Source organism: Oryzias latipes, chromosome 6, assembly GCF_002234675.1.
Source record: "Oryzias latipes chromosome 6, ASM223467v1".
Classification (NCBI taxonomy): Eukaryota; Metazoa; Chordata; class Actinopteri; order Beloniformes; family Adrianichthyidae; genus Oryzias; species Oryzias latipes.
In genome coordinates, this window is record NC_019864.2 from 29,207,970 (window position 1) to 29,235,479 (window position 27,510).

The following is a 27,510-nucleotide window of genomic DNA, read 5'->3' on the forward strand; positions in this document are numbered from 1 at the left end:
TGCTTTTTTATCTATTTTTTAGTTATTTATTTTAGAAATTTTACTGTTAAACATTTTTCTTTTTGTGATGCTTCTGTACTGTGACCGTATACACTTCAGTACATTGAATTCTGCATAAATTTGCATTTTCTTTTCTTTCTTTCCCTTCAGAATTTACTTGTTTGATGTTTTTTAACAAAATTTGTTGAGTGAAAAAAATGAAGGACTCCTATTGCTATCTATTATTGTAACGTCTGTTGGTAAAATTATACTATTTTTTGTAGTTGTTGAAAATAAATGTGTACATATCTGTTTTTGAGCCAACCCGTCTGCCGTAGTCGGAAAGATGGCGACCGCGGTGTTGATTAGCCGCTCTGCGAGTGTCCTTCCAAGGATATCGAGTAAGTATCGTTTCAGAAGTATTCACAAGATGTATGGGCGCGCGGGTTATTAGTCATTGCAGGTAGTGTGTTAATTATAATCACCTTTCTTACGTGTTAACCATTGAACCATACTCTCCAGCAGTGACCTTGCTAACAGGCTAAGCTAACCCTATGCTAGCAAGAGAGACAGCTAGCTCTTGCGACTGTGATTTTTGGTCAAATTCGTATTTTAAAACACAAATGCAATTATGACAACATATTTGGTGTCGTCGCAGTTAATTTCTTTTCTTTGCGCTGTGGTGAAGTAATCTAAAACCTATTGTTTTCAAAATAAAAGCACCACTTAACCCACATTCACCCTCGCGCTAACTGTCCGGTTTTTTCCTCTGGTCCTGACAGGCAGCTGCTCCCCCTCTGGATTAGCAGCAGCCTCTGTCACCACAGTCCAGCAGAGGAAGGTCCACCATGCTGTCATCCCCAAGGGGAAAGGAGGACGCTCATCATCGAGCGGAATATCGGCCACTGTCTTCGGTGCTACGGGTTTCCTAGGTCGATATGTGGTCAACCGGCTGGGTGGGTTTTTCCATTCTTTCTAATTTGGTATGACGTTTCTTGATAGCTTAAAGTAGCATGGATATATTTTATGCATATAAGGGGAAAACATGTGGTTTCAAGCATTAAAGTCTCACTCCGATCATCTTTTGTCAAATTCAAAAATGTATCGTTTTCTAGCACTTAGTTTCTGCAGAGCGGCAGGAGATCATCAGTAATTCCTCTGAGTTGAGGTTGGGGCGGTTGGTGCAGATTCGTCTTGGCCTCCTTTCCCATCATCCCTTTGTTTACACTATCCCCCGCTGGATTACAGTCCCACAACGTTACATAACCGGTGCAACAAAAATGTTGAGCAATATTGGAGCTGTCCACCAGTACAGTTTTAGGCCTCAGACGAGGAAACCCATGATGTGCATGGATGTATTTGTCTTCAACTAGATGCATCAGAATGGAGCTGAGCAGGTAGTTTGTTCCAACGTAACAGTTACAAGCATTTTCCAGTGGTTTTTGTTCCGTCTGCTCCTGATTCACAACAATTTGGATCAAGTAATACTCAGGAATGCAATTTTAAGCTTAAATTTCTTTATATATGTTTTCCGTCATCATAAAAATACCACAAGAACATGTGAAAAACACAATTTTCATTGGAGAGGGTGGAATGACGCCTTCATGTGTTGGAGACTGTTGCCTTTTAGGATTGATCTCATCTGTGCTTGCAGGTCGCATGGGTTCTCAGATTATCATCCCTCACCGCTGTGATCAGTACGACCTCATGTACTTTCGACCTATGGGGGATCTGGGACAAATCATTTTCCTGGTAAGGCGGTTGAACAGATTTATGTACCGGCAACATTTCAAGATTTTAAAACTTTCATTCTGAATTACTGATCTATATTTTTATCAGTAAACAGTTCCTTTATGCTTGCTCTTTGTCAGGAATGGGATTCAAAAAACAAAGACTCCATTAAGCGGGCATTGGAGCACTCCAATGTGGTCATCAACCTGGTTGGCAGAGAATGGGAGACGAGGTACAGTGGTCTGCACTAACTGCTTTTTGCGTGCACCGTTTGAGGATTGGATTCCAAACTGTCGCATGAATTTACCGTCTCGTACTTCTCCCCGTTGTCCTAAAGAAACTTCAGCTTCCAAGATGTCTTCGTGACCATCCCACAGCAGCTGGCACGAGCCACTAAAGAGGCGGGCATCAGCAAGTTCATCCACCTGTCGCACCTCAACGCCGATATACGCAGCCCGTCAAAATACCTGAGGAACAAGGTTTGCCGAGCAAGCTTTTGACATTCAGCAACGTCTGATTTTTCAAGTGCCTAGAAAAGTGTCGATCTTGTTTTCCGTTCGTCAGGCTGTTGGAGAACAGGTGGTGAGGGAGGAGTTTCCTGATGCCATCATCATGAAGCCGTCGGAAATGTTTGGAAGAGAGGACAGATTCTTCAACTACTTTGCAAGTAAGAACTTTTGTTTTTAATGACTCTACATGTTGGCTGCAAATTTGTCTTTTGATTTTTAATCTGCTTCCAGACATGCGCTGGTTTGGCAATGCTATTCCTTTAATGGCTTTGGGGAAGAAGACAGTAAAGCAGCCCGTATATGTAAAAACCTTCAAATCTTTAGTAGCATTTGGAATTGTTCTGTATTCCGTTATAATGCACTCCTTCTCTTTTAGGTGGCCGATGTGGGAAAGGCCATTATTAACGCAGCCAGAGACCCTGATGCAAATGGGAAGACGTTCGCGCTTGTTGGGTATGTTTGCAGTTTCCTCACCAATAAAATGACTCGCTGAGTTGTAATCTGTAAAAGGAAGTATGTTTTAGTCAACATAAGTTATGTAATAATGAAATAAATTTAACCTTTAGGGTCCTCAGTTCCTCTCCTCTTCTTTAAAAAGTCAAAACCCTGAATGTTTCTCTTTGTTCTGTTTTATCAAGTCCAAACCGGTATCTTCTCCACGACCTGGTGGAGTACATCTACGCCGTGGCGCACAGGCCCTTCGTGCCCTACCCTTTGCCCCGCCCACTCTACCAGTAAGAGCCCGATTCTGCATCAGGTCCGCTCAAACCTTCAGTCCTGCTGAGAACGAAGAAGATTCAGTCGCTGCTGAACACATTTGTACAATCTCCAAACTACAATTCTACACACCAGAGACATTTTTTATTTAGCAAATACTAATGATTAATGGAATGTAATAATGGTTGTTGGAGATGCTTGACTTCTCTTAACTCAGACTTTCTTCTTCCTCTTAGTCTGGCTGCACAGTTTTTCGCTTTGAATCCTTTTGAGCCCTGGACGACCCCGGATAAAGTGGACAGGGTATGAGCCTTTTTAAAGGATCAAACATACATTTAAGGGCTTTGTACTTGTAATTGTAATAGATATGATACATCTATGTATTTTTTTGCCTTTTTATCCTTTAAATCAATTGTTTAATTTGACAAAAATCAGAAAAAACTAACCACCATCATCCCTGTTATTTCCCAGTTTCACACAACCGACATGAAGTATCCCGAACTGCCGGGTCTGGAGGATTTGGGCATCACTGCTAATTCTGTAGAGCAGAAGGCCATCGAGATCCTGCGTCGGCATCGCCGATTCCGTTACCTGGAAGCAGAGCTGGACGAGACGAAGCCGGCCAAGACCGTCAATTATTAAACTACAGTCTAGGAGGGCTCCTTTAATGCTTTCTCTTTACCTGTTTTCTGTACATAAATAAAGAAGTATCCACAATTTGGTTTGAACCAGAAATTATGTCATTAAAAAAGGAATCTCGACATGAAAAAAGTGCATTTTTTTTAAAGATATTTCATGTTTGTTGGTGGGATTGGAATTCTAGTTCCTGAGATTTATCATTAAAAAAATCATCCTTTTGTCAAAAGTAAAGGTTCTTAGTTTGATTTGATTTTGGATTTGTTTCAAAAAGTCACAAACAGGGAATAATTAAAAAGCCAAAAACGTGAGCCATCTCTAATTTCCTGGAAAGGAACCCAATTTAATTTCAAGCATTCTCCATATCAGCGAGGACTGAAATGTACTTTGAAACCGTTCAGGGATCAGTCCACCTTTGCCCTCGTGTTCAGGTACGCGGCTTGGGAGAACGGCTTCTTCGGTTTGTCTCGGAAAAGCAAACGTGTTCCACAGAATTCTGCATTTCTAACCAGACAACAGAATTAAACCTTTAATCTGAAGATCACCTTCTCAAAATGTGGCCTGGAATCTCTTTGTGAGGATTTGCTGTTGTGGTGAAGAAAGCAGGACTTCTTTATTTTATTCTACATGAGCGAACACAATGAGAGCCTTTGTTAGAGCTGGAATAGTTGGAGTTGTTTTCGTCTTGCTGTACTCCATCACCTCCATGAGTGGAAGTTGGAGAGCTGCAAATCCTCCAGAGACGTCTGCAGATCAGGAAGCAGTGAACGCAAAGTTGGACAGAATTGAACAAACACTAAACAAAATGGGTGAGTAACATTTCCTGAATGTGATTTATGAAAAGAAAATGCTGAAACTGACTGAATTTATCTTGTTTGGAACAGTTTGGTGGCTGACTCCATATAATAAAAGGATCAGACATGACTGTAACCTGACAGAAGGATTGTAGTTTAAATGCACATGATTTTTGATAAACAACAACACTGATAAATTTATCATTTCACTCTCCTGTGTCTCAGTTTAAACTTGCATCTTAACGTCAGCAACTAAAAAGGGGTCTGCAACCTGAAGCTCCGGAGATTAAAAAAGTTGTTTTTTTTTTAAAAGAACGTACTCAAACTTTCTTCAACTTCTTCATAAACAGTTGAAGGAGAGTACGGATCAGAAGTCAAACTAAGACATTTTAACAGATTTTTGAGCGCTGTGTACCACAGAAAATCAATTGGATGTCAGTAAACGCAACCAGAATTAAGGCATGATTAGGCAGATTTTCTGTTTTTGGACAAACTAAACGATTTTAAGTGCATCTTATGGTTTGAAAAAAATGACAAGTCTCACCTAATTAGCCCTGATTTAATTTGAGTTTTGTTACTTTTATTAATTTTTGGCTGAGATGCACCACAAACGGTAAGATAAACAGTGCTTTGTATATCACTGCCAACATTATGCTACCTACTAATACATTTGCTGCATTGAGATGATCCTGGGTCTTTTATTTTGAAAGGAAGTCAGGAGAACATCTGTGAAAAGTTAAAAATTATTATATATTTTGGGTGGGGAAACTATTTTCTCTTCATGTTTCTTTTATGCCAAAAAAAACCCCAACAGTTTATTTATATTTAACACAGCAGTAACCATAATATGAGTAGAAATCAGTGCTGTACCTTTCTGAAGGGTGAAGGAAGATTTTGTGTCTCCTGCGTCTCTATAAGTGTTGAAAGTTGCAGACCCCTGGTTTGTGTTCATGATTAATAAGTAAAACAAAATCGATATATCAAAAGAGTTTCTCAGCTTCGCTTTTAGGATATGGTCATGGAAAAAAAATCCTATTTTCTGATCTCAATAGCCAGTTTAAAAAATCAGAATCTGTGCAGATAGAATCATGTGCAAAAAAGAAAAAATACAGTAATTTTTGGAACAGCAATTTACGTGGTGGTGTAGGGGTCAGCACTCCATGAAAGAAGTCCCTGGTTCAAATACTAGTAATCTGTTCTATCAAAGTCTGCCCAGAATAAGACTCTAAAACATCTGTATGTTCTCAAATCTCCTCAAAAAGCTAAGCTGATAGAAGAATCTAGCCAGAAGAGTTTTGCACATCCAGCTTTTCCAAAAGTGGTTGAAGAAAAGCCGAAGATTGTGGTTCCAAAGCTGTATCCAAACTCAGTCCTGTTCGCGAAATGGGGCGACGGTCTGTCACAAAAGGAGCAGAAGGAGGCCGAAGCTCTTTTCCAGCTGTACGGATACAACTCCTTCCTCAGCAATCAACTTCCACTTGACAGGAAGCTTCCAGACATGCGAGATCACAGGTACCTTTAGCAAATAAAAAATAGCACTCATTTACAAAAATAAAAAAATAAAAATCACACCATAGCATCTCCTTCCAACCTTTAGATGTCTGAAGAATTATCCCAGAGACCTTCCCAGCATCAGCGTGGTTCTGATCTACCTAAACGAGGCTCTTTCTGTAATTAAAAGGGCAATAAGAAGCATCATCACCCACACGCCACAACATTTGCTGAAGGAGATCCTTCTGGTGGATGACCACAGCACCTACAGTAAGCTAAGCTTGAATTAAGATAAAAATAAAAATAAAGCAGTAATCCATGTAAACCACCCCTAAACCAGAACTGTTTAAAATAATCTTTTTATAAGATGACCTTGGGAAGCCTTTACAAGACTACATCAGTGAGATCCACAAAGAAAGACCCGGACTCGTTAAGAAAGTGTGGCATAAGAGGCAAATGGGTTTGTCCCAGTCCCGGATCTCCGGGTGGGAGCACGCCACCGGCGATGTTGTGGCCATCTTGGACGCCCACATTGAAGCCACACAGGGTTGGTGAGTGTAAAAGCAGGAATGTGGTGGTCCCGGTGTTCATCGGGCACGGCGCTGCTGATGAACTGATGTCTGTCCTCTGGCTGGATTGTTTGGCAGGGCTGAACCCCTGCTGGCCAGAATCAAAGTGGACAGGACCGTTGTGGTGTCCCCCGTCTTTGATAAGATCCATTTTGATGATCTGCATGTGGAAAAATACATCCCCTTTTCCCACGGCTTTGACTGGGAATTGTGGTGCACGTACGAACCCTTCAGCCCCGACTGGTTGAAGGCGAAGGATGAATCGCAGCCTGGAAAGTGTGTCCGTTTACCAAACCAGATGAATTTGACCTTAGACCCCACGAGGGTCTCAGGGATCACCCAAGCAGTTCTGTCTGTTTTGCTCAGGAGTCCGTCTGTCATGGGGATCTTTGCAGCAGACAGACGTTTCCTTGGAGAAATCGGCGGACTCGACGGCGGAATGACCATTTACGGCGGGGAAAACGTTGAGCTGGGCATCCGTGTGAGTTCTTCCAACCGTAAACGTCACTTCAATAAGTTGTTCACATGATCACGAACAACCACGGTGTGTCGTCTGCACAGGTGTGGCTGTGTGGAGGAAGTGTAGAGGTAGTGCCTTGCTCCAGGATCGCTCACATCGAGAGGTCACACAAGCCTTACGCGCCTGACCTCACCCTGTCCATGAGGAGAAATGCCTTGAGGGTCGCAGAAGTTTGGTTGGATGAATACAAGAGAAATGTACAGATCGCCTGGAATCTTCCTCCTGAGGTTGGAGGCATAACTTATAGTTTTCCTTTTGATTTTTTTTTTTATTCAAAATGGTTTATTTCAAGCAAGAATAATGCACAAAACACCACAATCAGCAGTTATACATTCATCCAAAGACGTTCAAACTTAGGATAATTAGGACATTAAATCAAAGATTGCTTATAAAATCCCATCCCTGTTCCACCGTAACCATTTTCATTACATGAGTTATCATTTTCCGGTTCGTAGCTTTGATGAGATATCTATGCCTCACCAACACAGTTTCAGGTCATTAAGTCGCTCGAAGGTCGTCGTGAGAGCAGCCAGGAGGCAAAAGGCGTCCGATTCTTTACCCGGAACCGGATAATTTTAGATGATAATATGTAAATTTCAATTAATTAATCAAGCAGCGAGTTAAAAATGCTCCTTATCTGTTATGAACAAAGTGGTTTCACTAAAAAGATCCAATTCAAAGTCATAATTGACTAAATATTTCTCAGGTTGGTGGCGATGCCATAATCCATTCCAGATTCTTTCTTTGTCCAATGATTTTTTTGTGGGGAAAATTTCAACTTTTGAAAAAGCAATATGAAGCATTGCATAAACAATTTGTCTCCACAATTCAAGGAAAGGACAAAACCCTGATCGTTTTTAGCGCAGAATGACTTCTCCAACAGGTCCATGAATAAACAACCCCAATGGGTGGATATGAGCTGTCTGTGGGCAAGAAAAATCGGGGGGGGGGGGGCACAAGGTTGTAGACCACTTGATGAACCCGTACAGCAAAAATTTCAGTGTGTTTTTTTTTTCCTACGGGCACGCAGAGGCTATAGCGAGCACAGCACACAAGGGTAGCTGAAAAGCAGGCGAGTCCCACATTTTTTTTTATTTTTTCAACCCCCACAAATCCTGCAGACCGCACAAAGAGATCCTCTCAACGACCCACCAGGGGCCCGGACAAGCCAAAAACCCACAGCACCCGTACAGGTCTACAAACGCGTGTTCAAGCAACCACCTCCAACGGAAAGTCTTTTAATGTCTGTTTTTAAGCTTTAAGTACAAACCGCACTGCCATTGAACGCAAAAAGAAAGTTAAACCGGTTGAACTTTGACCAATCGGGGGATTTGGTAGTGACGTATGGGTAGTGTCTGTTTTAATTCACTGAACTGTTTAAATCATGGATCATGGATGAGAAATTAATAAATGTGGTTTGTGTCCGGCCGTAATTCTATGACACCAAGTCTTTCACATATAGGAATGGAGCTGTGAAAGAAAAAGCCTGGAGAAAGATTCACCAGATTTTCACCACTTGGGCGTTTCACACCGAGCCTCTTCCAACTGCAGGTGGCGGACATGTGCCAGTAAACAGTAGAAAAAGAAAATTAAAAAGAAGAAGCCCCTCCCTGCTCGTCCAGTGTACATGCGTCACACGCCCGGCGTGAACATAACTCAGGACTAGGCCTGCGCAACAGATCACAAATTTATCGTTATCGCGGGATCAAGCTGCACAATACGCGTATCGCAAAAGTTGGCAAAAATTGCGATAAATTGTTACCTTGAATGTGCTAAAACAATCTTATGGCAGCTTGAAGTATTCAACGAATCAAATAAATCCCTTTACACACTGCACGCTGTTGACCAATCGAATTGACCCCTTTGATGTTAGATGCCCGCCTCCTATGTAGACGAGGGCCATTTGGACTTTTATTTAAAATAAAATGCGGTACTTGAATGGAAATTATGCATTCATATGTTTTGCTATTTGTTCATGTATCACAAGTTACATCGTCATCGGAATTTTAATCGCCAATATCGCAAATCACAAGCTCCCCTCATGTCGTCCAGCCTACTTTGGACTGAGGCTGGGACATGTTGCTACATTCAGACTAGATCTGGAGATGTTATTTGGCCTTTTGTGTTTGCACCAAGCACACCACTCACACTCTCGTGAAATTACACGCAGGATCATGGCGTTGACACAGGTGACGTGTCCGAGAGGAAAGACCTCAGAGAAAAGCTGAGATGTAAACCCTTCAGATGGTACCTGGATAATGTGTACTCCAGTCTGGAAAAATGGGATAACATCCGGGGCTATGGAGTGGTAAGATTCATTTCAGCAATTGTCACCACTCCCTAGTTTTATTAAAACACTTCTGACAACGCTGGGCTAAAATGTTTGCGGTTAAATTGGAGGTATTTGAACCCGCAGCTGAAGAACAGCCTTTTGACAAACTACTGTGTGGATGAAGGCGTTTCTCCGGGGAACATTCCTTTGCTCTACGAGTGCCACTTCCAGAAAACGCAGGTGATGTTTGAAGAAGAAAAATTGAAAAGAAAGGAATGTATGGCAATAAACAAATATAATATGTTTTTTATTTCACCAGTTCTGTGTTTACAACACTGAAAACGAAATCATTGTAGGAGGGATTCGATCCCACAAATACAACAAAAACCGCTGCCTGGTGGATCCAGGTTCTGGAAACCTTCCCGCTCTGCACAGCTGTGAGCTGGCAAAGCAGAACAAGCTAGCCGTGCACTGGACCTTCAGCCAGGTAGCTGTAGCACATTCTGGACTTTATTGGTTTCTGCAACATTAATGCTGGCTCTGTCCTCTTTGCAGGGGCATGCAATCAGAAACAAAGCGACAAACCGATGTCTGGAGATAAGCCAGGGAGAAAACTATCACTACATGCTTATTATTCAGGAATGCACACGACAGAGCTGGAGGATTCAGCATCACATCAAGGAGTCCAGTTAAAATCCAAATACATTTTTTTTTTGGTATAAAGCTTCAAATGTTTGATTTTTTTTACCAGTTTGGAAAAACTACCACTCTTGTTCTTGTTTTTTTTTTTTTTTAAATAAACTCCTGATTTGTTTACTGATGTGTTATCTTACTTCTACTGGGTGTCAAAATATGAACGTTTTCTCATAATTTGCATCACTTATTTAAATAGAATTAGGTAACTCCAGCTGTTATGTCAAAGGTTTATAGAAAAGTTGCTTATACTTTTGCAATATTGACATAAATAATCATCTCTTGATCAATTGTCAAAGCGTGCCCTGTGGTATTTTAATTATGATTATGGCGTTTTTAGACAAAATGAAAAGAAAGAAAAAACTGTGTTGTTTTCCAGGACATAGTTTTTGCAGAGCGGCAGCTGGAATTGTGGGCGGGACTGTTTCCCATCGTCCCTTTGTTTTCCCTTTGTCCTTCTAATTTACAGACCCTCACAACCCCAACCTTACTTTAGCGGTGCTACAAAAATGGCGAGCAATATCGGAGCTATCGAGCTGTGCAGTTTTGAGCCAGATTCCAGCTCAGACGAGGAAAACAAAGACGGATCCAGTCGTCTGCAAGTGGATGCATCAGAATGGAGCAGAGCAGTGAGCTTTGTGGCCCCGCCCAGCGTATTTTCTATGTCACAAATACAGTCTTTTATAAACGGCATATTTTTCGTATGCTTTGAATAAATAAATAATTCAACATCAGACAAATACCAGGGGAGCATGTTCAGTTTTTGACCATTTTTGAATGTGTTTAAAAGCCTTAAATAAAAAATAAATAAATAAATATTTTTTTTTAAAAAAAGCTCGAAACTACGAGTTTTTCGGGCCACCAAAAAAAAGTAAAATTACGAAATTTTAAGTCGTAATCAATAATTTTTTTTTTTTTTTTGTAAATTGGCCCTTAAACTCCGTCGTAGTACGAAACGAAACAGCACACACCGGGAATAAACGAAGTTCTACGGAGAGTCACGAGTGCTCCCGTTGCCAAGCAACGCGTGTGTTTGAAACGCAGAAACGGGAATCTCTAGCTCGTATCTGTCCGTAAAGTGAAGCAGAAGATGAATGTTGAGCTGAGCTCCGAGCGCGAGGCCAGACTGAGCCTGGAAAGGCGCCGCCACCGGGAAGCGGAGAGACGACTGCGAGTTTTTGACGACAAACTCAGGACGATGGGGGTGAGTTTCCCGGCGTCCGGCCGCACTCGACATCTCCGTCTGCTCTACGAGCAAAGCTGTAGAAGACAATAAACATCATGTCTGACAGGTCGACACAGAAGTCCTGGATGCGCAGGTGCAAGAAAAGAAGAGACAAGAAGGAAAAGCCAAACAGGAACAAGCAGCTTTTGGTGGGTTCCTCACGTCACTCTTATACAGGGGCGGAGCCGCGGGGGTGGAGGGCCGGGGGCTTTGCCCCTCTGCTTCTCCCCCCCATTATCTAAATCAATGTTATTGACACGGATTAGGAAATCATCAGTAGAAGCTTCTTTAAGAATTACAAAAACAACAACAACATTGTTTTTAAATGAAAATTTTAACCCCTTTAAATGATTTGTTTCAATAATAAAACAGTTTGAACTAAATATATTTTATTCCAATATCGTCACTCCGGGCGCTGTTCCTTGTTTATGATAAAGCCAACAACAAAAGCTAAACACAAACAAACTTTGCGTTTTAACGAAGTCTCTGGCTCTGTCCAAATTCCCATGCTAACCCCTAACTGCTAAAAAAAAACTATATAGTGTGGCACTGTATAGTGCCCTGAATTTTAAAAGCAATTTCGAAACCACGCTCTGTACTTTTTTCTTTTCTTTTTTTAAACGGCGGATATGACAACATCGATTTCACGAATTTAAAATCTAAGTTATAAGAGCGTTTTGCAAAGATTATTTATGTGTCTACTGTCTTCTGAAGATAAAAACCTTGATGGTTTATTAAAAAAACACATTTAAATACCTTTTTTGGGCAAAAATTGTTCCGACGCAATGCATTGTGGTCAATATTCTCCGATTTATAGTCGTCAATTTACGACTTTAAATCTTGTAAATTTATGAGAAAAAAGGCGTCAATTTACGACTTTAAATTATGTAAAATTTACTATTTTAAATCTTGTAAATTTATTACTTTAAGTCTAATAAATATTGTCCATCCCTGCTTCTCGCTTTCTTCCCTCCTGATCCCAGATGCTGATGTGCTCCATCAAAGTAAAGCCGCCGCTGTTCTCCAGAACCGGCAGACGAAGCAGAAGCTGGCGCTGCAGAAAGCTCTGGAGACCTTCAGATCTCAGAACCAGCAGCCTCAAACGCGGCGAGAGTTCGACCTGAACGACCCGGACAGCTGGAAGAAAACGGACCAGAGTGACGCTCAGATGATCCTCCCGGGCCTGGTGGGGGAGGACCCGACGAAGAGCAGCAGAGAGCAGAGGCAGAAGGAGCAGCTCAGAGAGTGGCTCATCCAGCAGCAGGCGGAGCTCGACGCCTCCAGGAGTCAGCAGGAGGAGGAAGGCAGGTGTTGGTGGTTTCTTCTTCCATGAAGACGCCGGAGCCCAAAGGAGAGCTCACACCTTCACGTCTTCTTGACTTTAGAGCAGAGACACAACCGGAGCAGAGAAGAAACACTCAACAGAGCAGGAGAACATCTGCATCTCCAGGCAGAGCGAAGGAAAGAGGCCGCAGTTGCCACTCAAAACTACAATCTGGCCATGGTAAACAAGAAATGTCAGGATTTTGTTCAGGTTTCAACTTGTTTTTATTTAGTGAACTTCTGTTTTTCCATCAGATTGAAGAGAAACATCGGCGAAAGCAGCAAAATGACCCTGATTATGATCAGGAAACGGCTGCGGTGCCTGGTTTCAGTCCGAGCGCCGACGTGAGACCCCCCCCTGAGACCGTGCAGCAGGTCATTCAGTTCCAGAAATACCAAATACAGGAAAAGAAGGTGACGGCAAATGCCAATCACTGATGGGATTTTCAAATAAAGTCTTTAAAAAAAAAGAAAAGAAAAAAGGTGATCTTCTGCTGATTTCTGTGCAGAGAATAGAGATGGAGAAAAAACAAGAGGACGAGCGCCACGAACGCGTCCGCCTGGACTCCGCCCGCGCCGCTCTGCTGATGGAGAGGCGGCAGGCCAGGCTGGGCAAGCAGCTGAGGCAGCAGCTGGACAGCGCCAACGGTCAACTGGCCCAGACGCACAAACAGCAGTCAGTAAGACCCAGACAACCTTCACGGCCCAGCCTGTGGCGTCTGAAACATCTGCTTCCTGTCGCTCGTCTCGTTGACAGGAAACCGGATATCGAGAGGGGGCAGATCGACGAGAGCTTCTTCCTCAAGTTCAACACCTGCAGCAGGTGACCGACGAAACTCTGCCAGAAAAGCTGCCAAGAGTCCCGACGCCGCTGCTTCACCAACAAGAATTCAACTTTTTTTATTATTATTCAAATTCCTCCTAAGGTCGTCTGCATCACAGCCACAGTTGTTCATTTCCACAAAATACAGTTTGACAAATAATTTGCCACAAAACCAGCAAACACAAAGCTAGCAGGAAAAATACACAACCATAATGACAACACAAAGCTTTAAGTAGCCCTGACATATATCACTCAAACGCACACAACTGAACAGGAAGTGCAACAACCTAAAACATCCCCAAAAAACTCCCTCTGCGCAAAAAACGGAAGAAAACATTTAATGGCATTTCCATTTTCTGAAGAAAACATGTTTCCTTTTTCTGTCTGTTTTCATCCGTTTTCCTCCTAAAACGTCTTCCTTGTTGCTTCACAGTCTTTCCATGTTAGCTTTGTAGAAGTATTCAACCACAAACATCTCACCAATCCCCCCCTCTGTCAGCTCAGATCAGGAAGCTCATCATAATAAAAGAGGATTTATTCCGCTGTGCTGCTGGTTTCTTCACACACAGGTAAAACTGTGTTTTCAGCTTTGGTAAACATGTTCAGACACAAACTTATCCCATCTTCTCTGCCACAGAACCAGAGCCTCAGTCTTCTGCCTTTGGCTTAAAGAACTGTACCTACAAAAAAACAGGAAAAAAACAAACAGTGAAAGGTCAGAAAGATGTGGAAACGTAAGAAAACTGGCGTTTTTCAAATTAGTTATAATAAACACTACAAGCTGATTGGCAACGAGAAAGTGACCAAAAACCAATTGTCAGGCATGAAAAATTTATTTTTGTTAGAAATGACGCAGAAAATAAATGAGAACTGGAGTAATTAGTTAAATAGGCTCCGCCTCCTACAGGTGATGCTGCACAGACAGCCAGGGACCGTCAACAAAGTACTCCAAAGCATCCCAGTAAATCAATTACGTTTGATCTACGACTCACTACAAAAGAACCTAAACTACATCACAGACACTCATTTTTGAAAAATAAAACAAAAATATCATTAGTCATTCTACTACAGTAAACCACAAGAGAGTATTGTGCTTTGTAGATGTTTCCTCATCTCCAGTTTGATTTTCATAATGTTTTTTAAAGATTATTTTCCAATATAATTATTTTTATTGTTATTTCTCAAATTTCTTTCATATTTTCTTTTTAAACCTCTATTTTGTTACAAATGTTTTCCCCCAATAGTTCTTTCGAAAAACAAACAAAACAAAATATTTAAAAAAAAAACACCAAATTTTTGGGGGGGGAAATCAAAAGTTTTTTTTAGAAATTTTTGAATTTGAGAAAAAAACAAATTAAAATTTGGTAAGTCAAATGAATACTTAGAAAAACAAACAAAACACATTGTGACAAAAAAAAATTATTGTCAAAAAAGCTCACACAGAAATTTTACTTCGAAGAACAAAAAAATACTCTCTAAAAACACACCGAATTACTTGTTTTGAAAAACGAAAAAATATATTTTTTCTAATAAACGCTCGAAAAAAATGAACCAGATTACTGTTAATCCAATACCATCTCCTTCCTCTAAAAGAATCCACGTCTGTTATAAGAATTTTAGACGAGCCTTACCTTAAAGAATTCATTGCCAACTGTTTGAGGGACGCGATGTTGGACTTGATGCCTCCTAAGCCCACGAAAGCTTCATAGAAGTCATAAGAGAGGCCAGCGGCGCCGAACAGGGCGGGATCATCGGAGCTGATGACCACCGGGTGGTTCTCTGACATCAGCGCCGCTGCCGGATGGTTCCGCAGATCTTTCACCAGCTTTAACACCTGAACCAGACCACGCGTGACGTGAAACCAGAGCCGAGGGAGGACCCGCAGTCACGCAGAAGTGACTCGCGTACCTGGTTGGAGACGGGGCACACTTCCACGGCCACGCCCCTCTTCCTGGACAGATCCTTGGCTACAGGATGACGAACCAGAGCGAACCCGTGCCCGATGCGGGACGTGTTCAGGAGCAGAGCGTCCAAAAGGTTCTGATCCACATCTGTGCCTTCAAGATCTAGACCAAAAAAATGGAAAAAGACAGACTTAAAAATCTCATCAAACCACAGAAGCTGAATATTCTCATAAACACTAGAATGTCATCTTAAAAAGTGTATTTCTTTCCATTTAAAGGTTTGTTTCTTAAAAATGCACACAGGAACCTGAATTTAAACCCTAAAACCTATATTTCTCTATTGTAGTAAGTGAGCTTTTTGGATGTTTCTGTGGAACATTTGTCAAACCATCTGATGAAGTGACTCAACATCCAGGACCGATGAGCTCACCTGTCTCCCCAGCATGGAAGAAGAAAGGAAGCTCGACCCCCCTCTCTGCAGGCAGTGACAGAGCCTCTCGGAAATACCACAGCGGTCTGCCGCTGTCCTCCCGGCCCACCTGTGCACACGAGCGCAACGTTAGCGTCTCTCTCCTTCTGCTCCTCTGAGAACATCTGCTTCGCCTCACCAGGTCAAACCCGGCCAAAGTATCGGGGAAGCTGCTCTGCAGCTTCATGGCCTCCTCTATGGCTTCGGTCATCACCGACAGATTCACTCCTCTGAACAACAAAAGACAGTTTAGGTTTTATTAAATTAAGGATCTAAGGCTTATTTTAAGGGTCCCCACCTGTGGACTGTGAAGATGATTCTAGCTCCAAAAAAGTCTGGGTGTTGGGCTTTGAACCGTTTGGTGACGTCCCGGTAGGTCTTCAGGGTCCAGGCTCTGTCGTGGGTGCTGCCGTCCAGCTCGTATACCTGCGCGGCAGCAGCCAGAGCGTGAAGATAAAGACGAGGAGGCCGGACAACAGAGCGCTCCCCGGGACGTGTCCTACCTCTGGGAGGAGAGCGCGCAGCTCCAGGTACATGACGTTATCCAGGTAGAACTGAGTGAGGCCCTCGTAGTAATAGTCCCTGAAGACCGGCGCGTAAGTGACCAGCCCCCAGACGGCCAAGAAGGTCTGCTCAAAGCGGCGCCACACCACGTCCTGACTGGGATACGCCACCTCTGGATCCTGCTCAGTGAAGAGCGTCAGGTTTCGCTTGATGCTGAGAGCGACAAATACAGGACTGTTTTATAGATCAACATTTACTTTCGGCTGTATGTGAGATCTGGACTTCTTTAGTGCCAGACATTCAAGCTATAAACGGACCAATCAGATGCCTTATTATAAGCAGGTGGTGTCATGTGGAACATTTAAGGGTTTGATTGACAGATGTCGTGTAACCCGCTACCAAGCGTTAGGGGTGTGGATTTCCAACAAGCACGCTCCCATTGGGTTAAAGTGGTTGCCATGGAAACGCAGACTCAGACCGACTTGGACCAGTCAGTCACTGCTCACTGAGGATTTCTGGTTTAGAAGTGGAGCGACGGAGCTGAAGTCAATCAATAGAAAAAAATGTAAAATAAAAAATAATGTAAAATAAAAAAAAATCGAATCAAAATAAAAAATAATAAAAAATAAAATTAAATAAATAAAAAAGAAATCAATCCATGTTTTCGTGAAAAAGACGCCATAAATAGACGTTCATTTATGAACATGTGAATGTCCTTTTAGCATACGATGTTTACATGGGACGGTCATTACCTGCTTTTAGTGAATGTACTCACAATTGGAAGAGACTTGGAGTAAAGTCTGGCTTTTTCTTTCACAGCTCTACTCCGATCCACATAAGAATTGGTGTCATAGAATTCTGGCCGGGCATAAACTGTAATTATTCCTTTTATCCTTCATAGTTAATCTTCAAGCGGCTGGTAAATCTGTGAATTACCCATTTGTCACCACCAAATCTGAGTCACTGATTGGTCAAAGTCCAAGAGGTTTAACTTTCAACAAGCTTTCAATGGCTGCGCGTTTTTGTATGGGGAGCCAGAAAACTGACTTAAACATACGCAAACGTGCATTTACTTAAACATAGACTTTTCATTGGAAGTGGAGGCTTGAGCGCTGCAGAGGCCGGTGTGAACGTAGCATAACAGCTGTTTGTTTCTCCATGAAAGTCTATGGGATGTTGGCTTCCTGGTACTTCCTGGTTTAAGTTCTCACGTACAGACAATGGTTCTTTATCAGGAAAATATGCAGACTGAATGAAGTCATTGGAGGTAAACCATGTTCTATGGGTGACGTCACGCTAAATCGCTACTGTTCTCACAAACGAACAGTTAACACACAAATAATTGTTTTTTAAAATGCCTTACTATGCTAAAATAACAATTTGCACAGATTGCTGAGAAACAGGCTTTCTATAATAAATATTCAGTAGTTAAATAATGATTTTTGTTTATTTATTTGAACAAAAGTACGTAAAGCAGGTTTAGGTTAAAAAAAAAAGTTAGTTTTTTTCAATGTCTGTGAATGTCCTGCAGGAATTTTGTCTAAAATTTACGGATAATGTTCAAACTTTCACACTTGTTTAGTTCTGGACTTCTACTGGATTTTCATTTAAAAAGACTGATATAAAAACAACATTAAAAAAAATCTAGATTATGGTTGAAAAAAAATGCAGTTCAGAGGAAATGTTTGGCAGAAAAATTGGTTTTGCATTTCATCAGATAAACAAATGTAGATGTGTGGGATGTGGATGCAGAATGAGGAAACAAGAGAAGTCCAAATATTTGCTAAATAAAGACAACAGCAGTAAATATCAAATGACAGATAGGTTAACGCAGAGGGTTCACCTGTTGTCCAGGTCTGTGGAGTTGATCATCTTGGCGCGGAGCTCTTCCAGCAGAATCCACGTTGAGCAGCGTGGGAGCGGTTCGGGTCCCCGAGACGAGAAGAGGAATCGGATGGACTGATCGTCGGTGTAGCACACATAGCAGTGCGGCCGATAGGTCACATTTTTCACCAACCAATCCACATCCACCATGGAGAAGTCGTGGACATGAAGAGCTCCACCTGCGACGAGAAGGAAGCTGAAACTGATCCGGGGGAACCAGGATCCTGAAAAGGAAGCAGACTTTTATCCAACAACAGCTTTGTTCCAGCCTGGTTGTGCACCTTTGGGCATCTTCTGCAGCAGACTGAAGATGGGACTCCTCCTGATGAGGTCTCTGGCCCTGAAGAAATGCATGGCGGGAGGAAAGGCGGCCCTCGCCATCTCCCCCTGCTTCATTTTGAAGAGGCGGACATCCAGCTCCTGCTCGGCATCAGTCAGGACCATCTGCCCACCGGTCTGCATGGAGGACTCCAGCTGGATGAGAGCCTCCCTCTGCCTGGGGTCAGGGATGGACACCGCGTGGGTCAGGAGGCTGAGAACCAAACCCAGCTGGAGCATCATGATGGGAGGAAACGCGGAGCAGGTTCACGTCCGGTCCAGGAGTCTGCAGAACTGACTTTTGGCTGAAGCAAAAAATAAACTTCAGTAGAGACAAAGGAGAAGCTGCACAACACATGCGCACTGTCACGCATTCACGAGGACTTTGCATGACAAGCGCTGTAACATTTATCCCTTATCTATGAGGAACACGTTAAACCAATAAAAAAAATGTAATGCCCACATTTAGGTTAACTCATTAAGACGCATTAACCTAAATGCGTATTTTAGGTATCAAAGCAGCAGCTGACCGAACAGTAATGCCGGCAGAGTTTGCTTTAAATCAGAAAATCTAAAATAAACCCACCTGAACATAAAGATGCACGTTTTTCTGTAGACACGACGACCTTCAAAACGGTTAAAAACAAGAATCCTGACGGTGACAACGCGTTAAAAACAACCGTGGGGTCTGCTTGACAGACTGACCGATTAGTTCAACCATATGGCACTTTTCCCAGTTTGTAGACTTGCAGGCAACCGTATAATACAGAACTGTAAACGCCGAGCTGGGTCAAAGGCAGCCAAAATTGTGTAAACATTTGCCTGCAAGACAAAAATAAGGGGAAATTTCGTCACAGTGTTTGTGGAGAAAACACGTTGAGTTCATGGTTGAAATGTAAAATTTGAAACAAAAATGGAAACAATAGGAGAAAAAAATCTTTAAAGAATTTAGACGCGTGAAATGAAATCAACGCATGCGCAAATTTATGATTTTTTTTCTTAACGGAGTTATTGTAAAAACCCAAATGACGATTTTTAGGCACCTTTTATAGTTTATATTACTTTTTCTGTTCCGTTATAAAACAAATCGCTTAATTAGTCTCAATTTCAGGAGTTCAATGTCTCATTTGTTTGCGCCCCGCTACCAAAATTGGTCTCCTTTAAACCCGGACAACAAAGGGACATGTTATAAAACATTTAAAGCTGCACAACACCTCCCCCTGCAGGCCACATGAGTAGCAGCAGTCTGTAAGTCGCGGTGCTGCAAACATTTGACAGCTGGAAAAATAAACGTTGATCTTTCAAGTTGGTTTTGTTATTTCGTCTCTGGACATTATACATTTACGGCACAACTAAGAATATTTTCAAAAATAAAATAAAATGTTTTCAGTGATTAAAAATAAGGACCACGAAAAGCACTGTTCAGGAAAAATGATTTATTTCTAATACAGTATAGAAAATACTCCATTCCGATTGGAAAATAATCTGTCAGATAAGAACATGTAAACAAAATTAAGCCCCGCCTCCCCCTCTCAATGTCACCATGCTACTGAGGTAAAGGGCAGCCACTTAAAAAAGGGGAAAAAAAGAGAGAGCGAGACGCCACATTTATATTAAGACAAGTCTAAAAAATTTTTTACAAAAATTCCTGAAAACAAAACAAATAAATATGATTCACATTTATTCACGTCTAAATGGTTTTCACTAGTGCAGCAGAGACAACAGCAGAGAAAAGACCCGAATCCTCTTTGACGGCCTTCAGCTGTCCATTCTACACAACATCAACACACTTGTACATAAAAACAGTTGTGTGTACAATAGACTGAAATCCCAATCTGATTTTTTTTTTTTTTTTTTAAAGGACACCGCTGCCCTTCATACATATACCAGCAAAAATGAAGACTACCTCCTCTGTGGCTCCATTTGAGTCACTCAAGTTTTCTATTTAATAAAAACAGAAATGTACAAAATTGTCTCTCAGCCTCTAAAATCATATTTTTAAGAATATCCTTACAATTCATTTCTAAACCTATAGGGTAACTGCTGAGTGGGTGTGCAGGCTGTTTTGAGTCGATGCAGACCCCAGACGGACCTTCCTGCTTCCATAAACCGGTGGGCATCTGATTAATAGCAAATTCCATTTCAAATATATTTAAAAAAAAAAAGATTTTGAGATCTGAAGCACAACTTTAAGGGGAAAAAGGCCGATTTTAACAAGCTGGTCAGTCAGCACCACAGCTGCACCCCTCCCCAGAAGCTTTTCAAGTACCCTAAAACTATTCCCTATTACCTTTATGTCTCACGAATGCTGCTTAAATCCTAAACGTTGAGCCTTCTGCAGCTTGACAGACTGAAGAAAAGGCAGAAGGACTCTAAAGAAGCCACAGAGTGGCTATGTGAGGTAGATTCATGTTTTTCATTCTTTTTGCTGCTGCTAAACCTAAAAAATATTAAAGTAGATCACCAGTTTTGTTGAAAGAACAGCTTCTACAAGGATGCAACTTTTACAAAAGATTTCTGGTGGGAATGGGATTACAAAAACAAATCAGGAGGTTTCATTTTTCCAGTTAATCCATTTTATGTACAGAGTCAAAAGCAGTCCGATCATCCTCGCTCAGCCGCACCTTTAAATCATTTTTTTTACAACAATACCCGTATATTTATAATCTGTACACCCTGAGGATAACTTTAGTATTGACATTAGGAGCAGACATTCAACGACGTGGAAGACGGACCTAAAGAAACACCAGAGGGGAAAGACGATGTTCTGTTCTCCGTACCGAGGCGTGAAAACGTAAATCTGAGACGATTGCTGGGAAATCTCAGCGGTGTGGGAGTCGTAACCCCACAAACTTTACCCTTTCACACATTTCTGCGTTGAGATAGGACGGCTAACGTGGAGCTAGCCAAGGCCACTCAGCTTTAGTAGGACTAAAATGATAGAATCAGTAGTGCATAGCAGAGATTGTGGTTCATTTAGACCATCATCCCCTCCCTGCCAGGACATTCTTCAAAGAGAAGGCAGCTCAGAAAGATGCATATTCTGCTTTTTAAAAATAATGTTTTTAGAGTTGGGGTGCAGAGTCAGTGAGCTTGAATGCTTCATTCCTCAGATCAGTGTTGTGCTGCATTGTCTACACATTCACTCATACATTCAGAAAGGAATGAAAAAAAAAAACAAAGGCAACCGTAAGGAGCTGATTGGGTCTCGTTGTACCTCCTTTTCTACACCTGAGTTTACAAGATACGGTGGAATAAAACCAGCAGTCCCTTTCTTCTTGGTCACAGTTTAGTCAGTAGCTCTGTTCCGTTTCAAAAATGTTCCTACATCCATAGGCGGTCCAGTGTTTGCAAAGGCGGCGTCTTCCTGCGCTCGAAAGGTTGACCTAGTGGTTACGATAGTTGGAAGTGTCCTCGTGTCGTCAAGCGACAGAGGTGTGGGTTGAATTCCCTTGGGATCCACAGAGCTTCCCGCCGTGGAGTCTGGAGGCAGGATTGGGAGACGCCGGCTCATCTGATTCTCACATTTCACCTGTCGTCTTAGACCAGCGGCCAGGTGCTTTCATCGAAGTCATCCAGTCAGAACAGCTCTTTGCATTTCCAGGAAGATTCACGAGTTATCTGAAAGGAGAAAGACAAAGACTGTTATTTCAGAAACTGTCTCGGATCCTCCAGCATTTCAAGTCATCGAGACTTTAAGCGTCTTAAATTGAGTTAAAAAGGAAACTACAGCAATGTTTTTCATATGGTGCAACACAAACGTACTCTGATGTTTTCCTTCACAACACCTGTTTACTTCTGGGGCTGCCTGGAGCAGTCATCATCTGTTGTCTACAAAGAGAAAATGAATAAAGGTTAAATCTTCTTACCACTTAAAAAAAAAACGGCTGCAAAATCTCACACTCCGTAAAGCGGTTTACCCTGGGTGCAGGAAGCGCTCCGGTCCTTGTCCTCTCTGTTGAACCATCAATCCCTGGAAGTGCCCCCCAGGCCTGACGTGTCTGTACATGGCCATGCGCGTCTGGCCCGGGGAGTAGGGCAGATGCTGCGGCCGCTGCAGAGCCTCCATCAGATGTGGGAGGGGTCTCTGCGCAGCAAAGCGCCCGGGGTCCGGGTACGGCTGGCCGGGATAAGAGTTTCTACCGTCGCAGGAGGGGGGGACCCCTCCTTGCTGCATCCCTGGGTGTAGGGATCGGGGGTCGTACATGAACCCAGGAGACAGACGTACGCCTGGAGCGGGCGGATGCTGCTGCTGAAGCGGCTGGATGCTGCGATGGCGAGCCAGCGCGTTGTGACTGTCCAGGTCCAAAATCTCTTTTGGACTCTCGGGTTGCTCCGAGCTCTCGTTCTGGGCTCGTCTTGGTGGATTGCTGCCACTGCCCGCACCAGAGAGACCCCCGCTTTCGCACTTGCCTTCATCGGTGCCTCCAGAATGCGGTCCTGCGTCCGTCACGTGACCGGGTGACAGCATGGCGGCTCCACCGGAGCCCTCAGAACCGAGCGGAGACATGCTGCTCTCCTTCAGCTGACCGCCCCCTCTGGCGCTGGCACCGGGCAGGTAGGCGCTGGGTGGGATCGGCTGCTGGGGTTGATAAAAAGATGGATGCCAGTCCTTGGGGGGGTAGCCTCTTCTGCCATTGAGGTGGCTGTGGGGCTGAGCTTGGGGGTGGGGCAGATAGTTTTCCTGTTGGTACTGGTGTGGCGGATACAGACTGCCATGAGGATTGGGGTGCTGCTGGGAAGGCACATTGTAGTAGGCCGCCCCGGCGTGCTGGTGGTAGTTTGGGTGGGGCGGAGGGCTGTAGAGGGCATTTATTTGGCTGTGATATGGGTGGGTGGATGGCGGCACCGACCTGCCCATGTTTGCCTGGTTATAGTGCGGATGTGAGGGGCTCCCCACACCAAACTGGCCCACGGCGTCGCTGGCCGGACAGTGGGAGGGTGGGGGCATGGCTGGATTGGGATCATGGGGAGTCTGCATTCCCATGCTCCCACCCACCATCTGGTTGTGGTTTGGGCTGAAAGCATGGTGTTTGTAAACACCGGCTGGCGGCCCGGCTGTCACCGCGGCGTGGTGTGGAGACACGCCAGCGGCCCCTGTGTGTGGCCTGCTGGTGGGCTCACTGGGCCTTTGATTTCCGTGGTCTGCTGGACTTGGCTGGGAGGGTAATTGGGGAGTTGGGTGACTTGGGGGCAAAGAAGTGAGAGGCACAGGTTGGGGTGGGGCAGAAGGGGTGGTTTGTGTGTTCGTCTGGGGCATCCCATGCATGGGGCTGCTCTCCGTGGGGCACTGTGGAGAGATTCTTTGGGGCATGTGATGAGAAGGCACCAGGGACTTGGGTTGCTCCGTATTCTGCGTGATTTGCTGGGCGGAGCTTTCAAAGTGGCTTTGGGGCAGAACACTCTGAGCTGCACGAGCTTTCTGAATCGTCCCTTGAAGCTCACTCTGCAGGCGTGCATCCTCCTTGTGGTCTGGTATTTGGGCCAGAGTAACGTGGACTGGCGGCGGGTTTTGTGGAAGATCTGCGGGACTGGGAGCCTCTGGGTGTGGGCTCCCCTGCAGACCATCAGGGAGCTCATTGGAGCTTGTGCTGCTTGGACCAGAAGAAGCAGCCCCCCTGCTTTGCGTGGGAAAGTGGCCGTCCACTTTCTGCCTGCACCTCTCAGGTGAGATTTGTGCGAGTCCCAGCCTGGAGGACTCCTCCTTTGACCTGCTCGGGTTTGCGTTCGGCGGACTGCGAACTCCACAGTGTGTGGCGCTGAGCATGAGCGGGCGCTCTTGATTGATGGAATAGGAGTTTTTCTGCAATGAACCATTTTCAAAGATGATGTTGGCCGTCATGTTTCCCTCCAGCGACGGATCTGTTGACGTACAGAACAGAAGAAAAATTAACATCATTGTGAAGGAAGCTAACGCCTGAGTTACAGCTGCCCTTCCGGGTGGATGTGGGCTGTCTGTGGGTTAATTACTATCCTCACAAATACTTCACGTTACATGCACCACATACACTCGACAATCCTATGTTGAATTTTCAAAGACATTCCTTAAGGTGGCCGTTCACCTGAGCAAATGCAATCTGAGCAATTACAAATCACTGTGAAGGATAAACCGACCAGTTTATCGCATTTGTCGTAGGGTCATCGGCTATGCTGATGATACACAGCTTTACATCGCTGCGTCTCCTGATAACCTTGAATCTATTAACACTCTTTTAAACTGTAATTTTTGATGTAAGTCGTGGATGGCAGAAAACCTCATACAGCTCAACCAGGACAAAACTGAAATTTGAATTTTAATAGACGAGAGAGAGATGATTTTACCACACCTTCAGAATTTTACACCATCTCACTGTGTGAGAAACCTGGGGGTAGTTTTTTGACTCTGAGCTAAATTTTATTCCACACATTAATAATGTCGTGAAGATGGGATTTTATCATCTCAGAAACACTGCCAAAGTCCCCCCGTTCCTCTTTCTTGCCAGCACAGACGTGCTGATGCATGCTTTTATCTTCAGTCGATTGTAATGCCCTGCTCTCTGGTTTACCCAAAAAGTCAGGCCTACAACTATTACAGAACTCTGCGAGTTCTGACCACGACCAGGGGGCGGGAACACATTGCAACCATTTTAAATTGCTGCATTGGCTCCTTGTGCGTTTTTCCAAATTGACTTTTAAGATTTATAAATGTTTTAATGGTCTTGAGCCTTCGTATTTCAATGATCTTCTTTTAAAGTACCTTAAGGTCGTCCGGGGCTGGACTTTTAGTTCTCCCTAAGGTGAGGACCAAAACTTATAGAGAGGCTTTGTTCTGCCAATACTTATTGTAATATTGTGTTTTTCTGTGTTCTAAATGTTAAAGCACTTCAAGTTGCGCAATATATGAGAAGCTCTTTTTATAAATACAGTTTGATTGGATTTGATTTGAACGGAATCGCCCCAATCGCTGCGAAATGTCAAACAAGCTGATGACATCCTTAGCCATTGGGAGTGGAATGGCGTGCATATTGCGCCATTCAACCTGAACTTATTTCAAGTGGTTAGAAGACGCGATGGCGGAGCAAACTCAATCCAGAAAAATCGCCATTTCCACATCCCAGGATTTTACAAACAGCCGCTATAACTGCATACTTGATACAAGAGGGATTAGACATTACGTCATTCTGGCTCAGTTCAAAAAAATAAAAATAAAAAACAACATTTTCACTGCATATTTACTTTCTAATGCAACCAGAACTTCAGCTTTATACGATTAAGACATGGAGCAGCTGGAAAATCGTTTCAAATTCAACTGTTTTAGTTATTTATGTTGGCTTTATAATACCACAAAAAAACAAAACATCTAATGTACCACCGACCTTCTCTGCAAATCTCCCTATATATCACTTTAAACAAATGACCAAAGCAGTGAAACACTGGAAACCACTGCGCGATCAGGCTTGAAAAGTATAAACGCCACTCAAAAGTTCATTGCAGTTACCGTGGACAGTTGGAAGCAAAACCAGCCAACCTTAGTATAAGCTAGACTGCACAATTGTGGTACAGACCATTGACGCGATGGTCAATCGCTCTGGCGTATGAACCGGCCCTTGAGATACTGTTCCTCTCTAGAACCTTCCAAAACATTTGGGGAGGACACCAAGACATCCAACTGAAACTGTCCAAACGGTATGATGAACACCTTTGCTCCTGAAGCTGAATTCAAAGCATGCATCTGTTCTGCATCATCAAAAAAGCAGGAATTGAACTGAATCGATGAATATTTAATTTGACACCAACTGTGAAAATAATCACATCAAATTGCATGGCGCTCTCGACAGAGAAAAGGGAACAACTGTGTGGGATGTGCTAATTAACATGACAGCATTAAAAGCAACAAAAAGATCTGTTTGGAAATAACAGCAAACTAGGATTTCAGTGAAGAAGAATAAAGATGGCGGAAATACCGCAAAAAGAAGGTCAACGCTACCTTTGGGGTCCACGTCTGTCGGTTGAGCAGGGTGGCTGTCTGGCCCTTTGTTTCTGGCTGGGTGCAGCAGCTGAACCTCAGGGGTAGGGGGGGGCTGTTTTGCTGGGATGCTGCCAACTCCTGATGGGGGCCCTGGCTGCTGAAAGTTGCCTCTGTGCTGAGGAGGGGCACCAGCAGGGGGTCCAGAGGAGGCTGACAGCTGCTGCATAGCCAGCATCTCTGGGCTTTCCAGCATAGACGACAGGCGAGTCCGGCCAGAAGGGTCTGGATGGGGGACGGGGGGGTGTGAGGACATGGGTCCCAAAGAGCCGGCTGCTCCAGACATTTGATACTGAGCGCTGGAAGAGGGATGAGGGTATCCAGCGGCTTCAGGCCACGGTTTGGGCCCAGCTGGAGGGGGGATTCCACCGTAGGCGAAATTGCGTTGGTTCCCCAGGTTGGGATCCTGCATCCCAATGCCGTTCAGTCTGTCTGGGCCCTGGTGATTGCGAGCAGGCCACATGTTTGGCATGCCCATTCCGGAAGGCCTCAAACCGGAGAAGCTGTGCTGAGACGGTCCTTCAGGACCCGATAACCTGTTGCCCATAGGATGCATGGGGTGGCCCTCTGGATAGTGGTGGGACGGATACATGCTGGCTTCAGGAGGGGGTCCAGGTTGAAGGGCAATAGGTCGCGGACCCAATGACGCCGGCCCCATGTAAGAGTGTTGCTGCTGATTAGGGTTTGGGCCCATAGAATACCTAGGACCCATATGATGCTAGGGGGGAGAAAAAGATGATATATTTAGGTTTATTCATACTGTTCTGATCCATTCTCACATTTTAAAGACCCACTCCCATAAGAAACTGTGCATTTCTGTGATGATGGAGGAATAAATAAAGGAAGTTAAGCTTAAAATTGCATTTCTGAGTATTTTTTTATTCAACTCGTGATGAATCAGGAGCAGAATAAAAACATTGGTGACAAAAGATCATATTTGTGACGTAGAAAATACGCTGGGATCCATGAACGCCTTTGTTTCTCTCGTCTGAGCTGGAATCTGGATCTAAACTGTACGGCTGGATAGCTCCGATGCTGCTCGCCATTTTAGTTGCACCAATAATATAAAAATTGGGTATGTGAGGGACTGTAAGCTGGCTGGCTCTAAGACTACCTGGTAGATGTCGGAATCGATTTAAAAAAA

The 27,510-nt window shown here is 43.6% G+C and overlaps 5 protein-coding genes across 8 annotated transcripts in view; 3 read left to right on the forward strand and 2 right to left on the reverse strand.

The window, feature by feature from the left end:
* The first annotated feature begins 280 nt into the window (after window positions 1–280).
* ndufa9 (NADH:ubiquinone oxidoreductase subunit A9) lies at window positions 281–3,801 on the forward strand. The gene is made up of 11 exons (XM_020704266.2): window positions 281–380; window positions 762–935; window positions 1,634–1,731; window positions 1,851–1,942; window positions 2,048–2,189; window positions 2,275–2,377; window positions 2,451–2,521; window positions 2,596–2,672; window positions 2,858–2,953; window positions 3,173–3,239; window positions 3,408–3,801. The coding sequence occupies exons 1-11, from the start codon at window positions 326–328 to the stop codon at window positions 3,576–3,578; spliced, it is 1,146 nt and encodes a 381-aa protein (XP_020559925.1). The 5' UTR covers window positions 281–325; the 3' UTR covers window positions 3,579–3,801.
* A 130-nt stretch (window positions 3,802–3,931) lies between these two features.
* On the forward strand, window positions 3,932–10,413 carry LOC101159988 (probable polypeptide N-acetylgalactosaminyltransferase 8). Of its 3 annotated transcripts, XM_011476627.3 has the most exons (11): window positions 3,932–4,381; window positions 5,629–5,878; window positions 5,964–6,127; window positions 6,225–6,408; window positions 6,505–6,702; window positions 6,793–6,907; window positions 6,988–7,173; window positions 9,117–9,254; window positions 9,363–9,458; window positions 9,538–9,705; window positions 9,774–10,412. In XM_011476627.3, the coding sequence occupies exons 1-11, from the start codon at window positions 4,213–4,215 to the stop codon at window positions 9,909–9,911; spliced, it is 1,806 nt and encodes a 601-aa protein (XP_011474929.2). In that variant the 5' UTR covers window positions 3,932–4,212; the 3' UTR covers window positions 9,912–10,412. The 3 variants fall into 3 exon arrangements, with proteins under 3 accessions (XP_011474929.2, XP_020559920.1, XP_020559921.1); XM_020704261.2 differs by having other exon boundaries at window positions 6,505–6,907; window positions 9,774–10,413; XM_020704262.2 differs by having other exon boundaries at window positions 6,505–6,907; window positions 9,575–9,705; window positions 9,774–9,864.
* Window positions 10,414–10,916: 503 nt separating this feature from the next.
* LOC101155347 (RIB43A-like with coiled-coils protein 2) lies at window positions 10,917–13,648 on the forward strand. Its single transcript, XM_004069845.4, has 7 exons — window positions 10,917–11,115; window positions 11,204–11,285; window positions 12,120–12,440; window positions 12,522–12,640; window positions 12,715–12,873; window positions 12,969–13,135; window positions 13,217–13,648. The coding sequence occupies exons 1-7, from the start codon at window positions 11,002–11,004 to the stop codon at window positions 13,284–13,286; spliced, it is 1,032 nt and encodes a 343-aa protein (XP_004069893.1). The 5' UTR covers window positions 10,917–11,001; the 3' UTR covers window positions 13,287–13,648.
* On the reverse strand, window positions 13,355–19,661 carry LOC101155598 (adenosine deaminase 2-A). 2 transcript variants are annotated; one of them, XM_020704267.1, is made up of 10 exons: window positions 18,948–19,661; window positions 18,325–18,647; window positions 18,003–18,222; window positions 16,159–16,372; window positions 15,954–16,081; window positions 15,795–15,885; window positions 15,617–15,725; window positions 15,191–15,348; window positions 14,914–15,116; window positions 13,355–13,962 (listed from the first exon to the last, which is right to left on the reverse strand). In XM_020704267.1, the coding sequence occupies exons 2-10, from the start codon at window positions 18,602–18,604 to the stop codon at window positions 13,866–13,868; spliced, it is 1,500 nt and encodes a 499-aa protein (XP_020559926.1). In that variant the 5' UTR covers window positions 18,605–18,647; window positions 18,948–19,661; the 3' UTR covers window positions 13,355–13,865. The 2 variants fall into 2 exon arrangements, with proteins under 2 accessions (XP_020559926.1, XP_011474792.1); XM_011476490.2 differs by having other exon boundaries at window positions 18,325–18,666.
* A 116-nt stretch (window positions 19,662–19,777) lies between these two features.
* LOC101160234 (cat eye syndrome critical region protein 2) overlaps window positions 19,778–27,510 on the reverse strand; it is a 40,611-nt gene continuing 32,878 nt past the window's right edge. The window contains exons 16-19 of the mRNA XM_011476491.3: window positions 26,328–27,084; window positions 22,282–24,223; window positions 22,127–22,192; window positions 19,778–21,982 (exon numbers count right to left, since the gene is read on the reverse strand). Coding sequence (XP_011474793.1) covers window positions 22,141–22,192; window positions 22,282–24,223; window positions 26,328–27,084 — 2,751 coding nt within the window. The 3' untranslated portion in view covers window positions 19,778–21,982; window positions 22,127–22,140. The remainder of the gene's footprint in view (window positions 21,983–22,126; window positions 22,193–22,281; window positions 24,224–26,327; window positions 27,085–27,510) is intronic.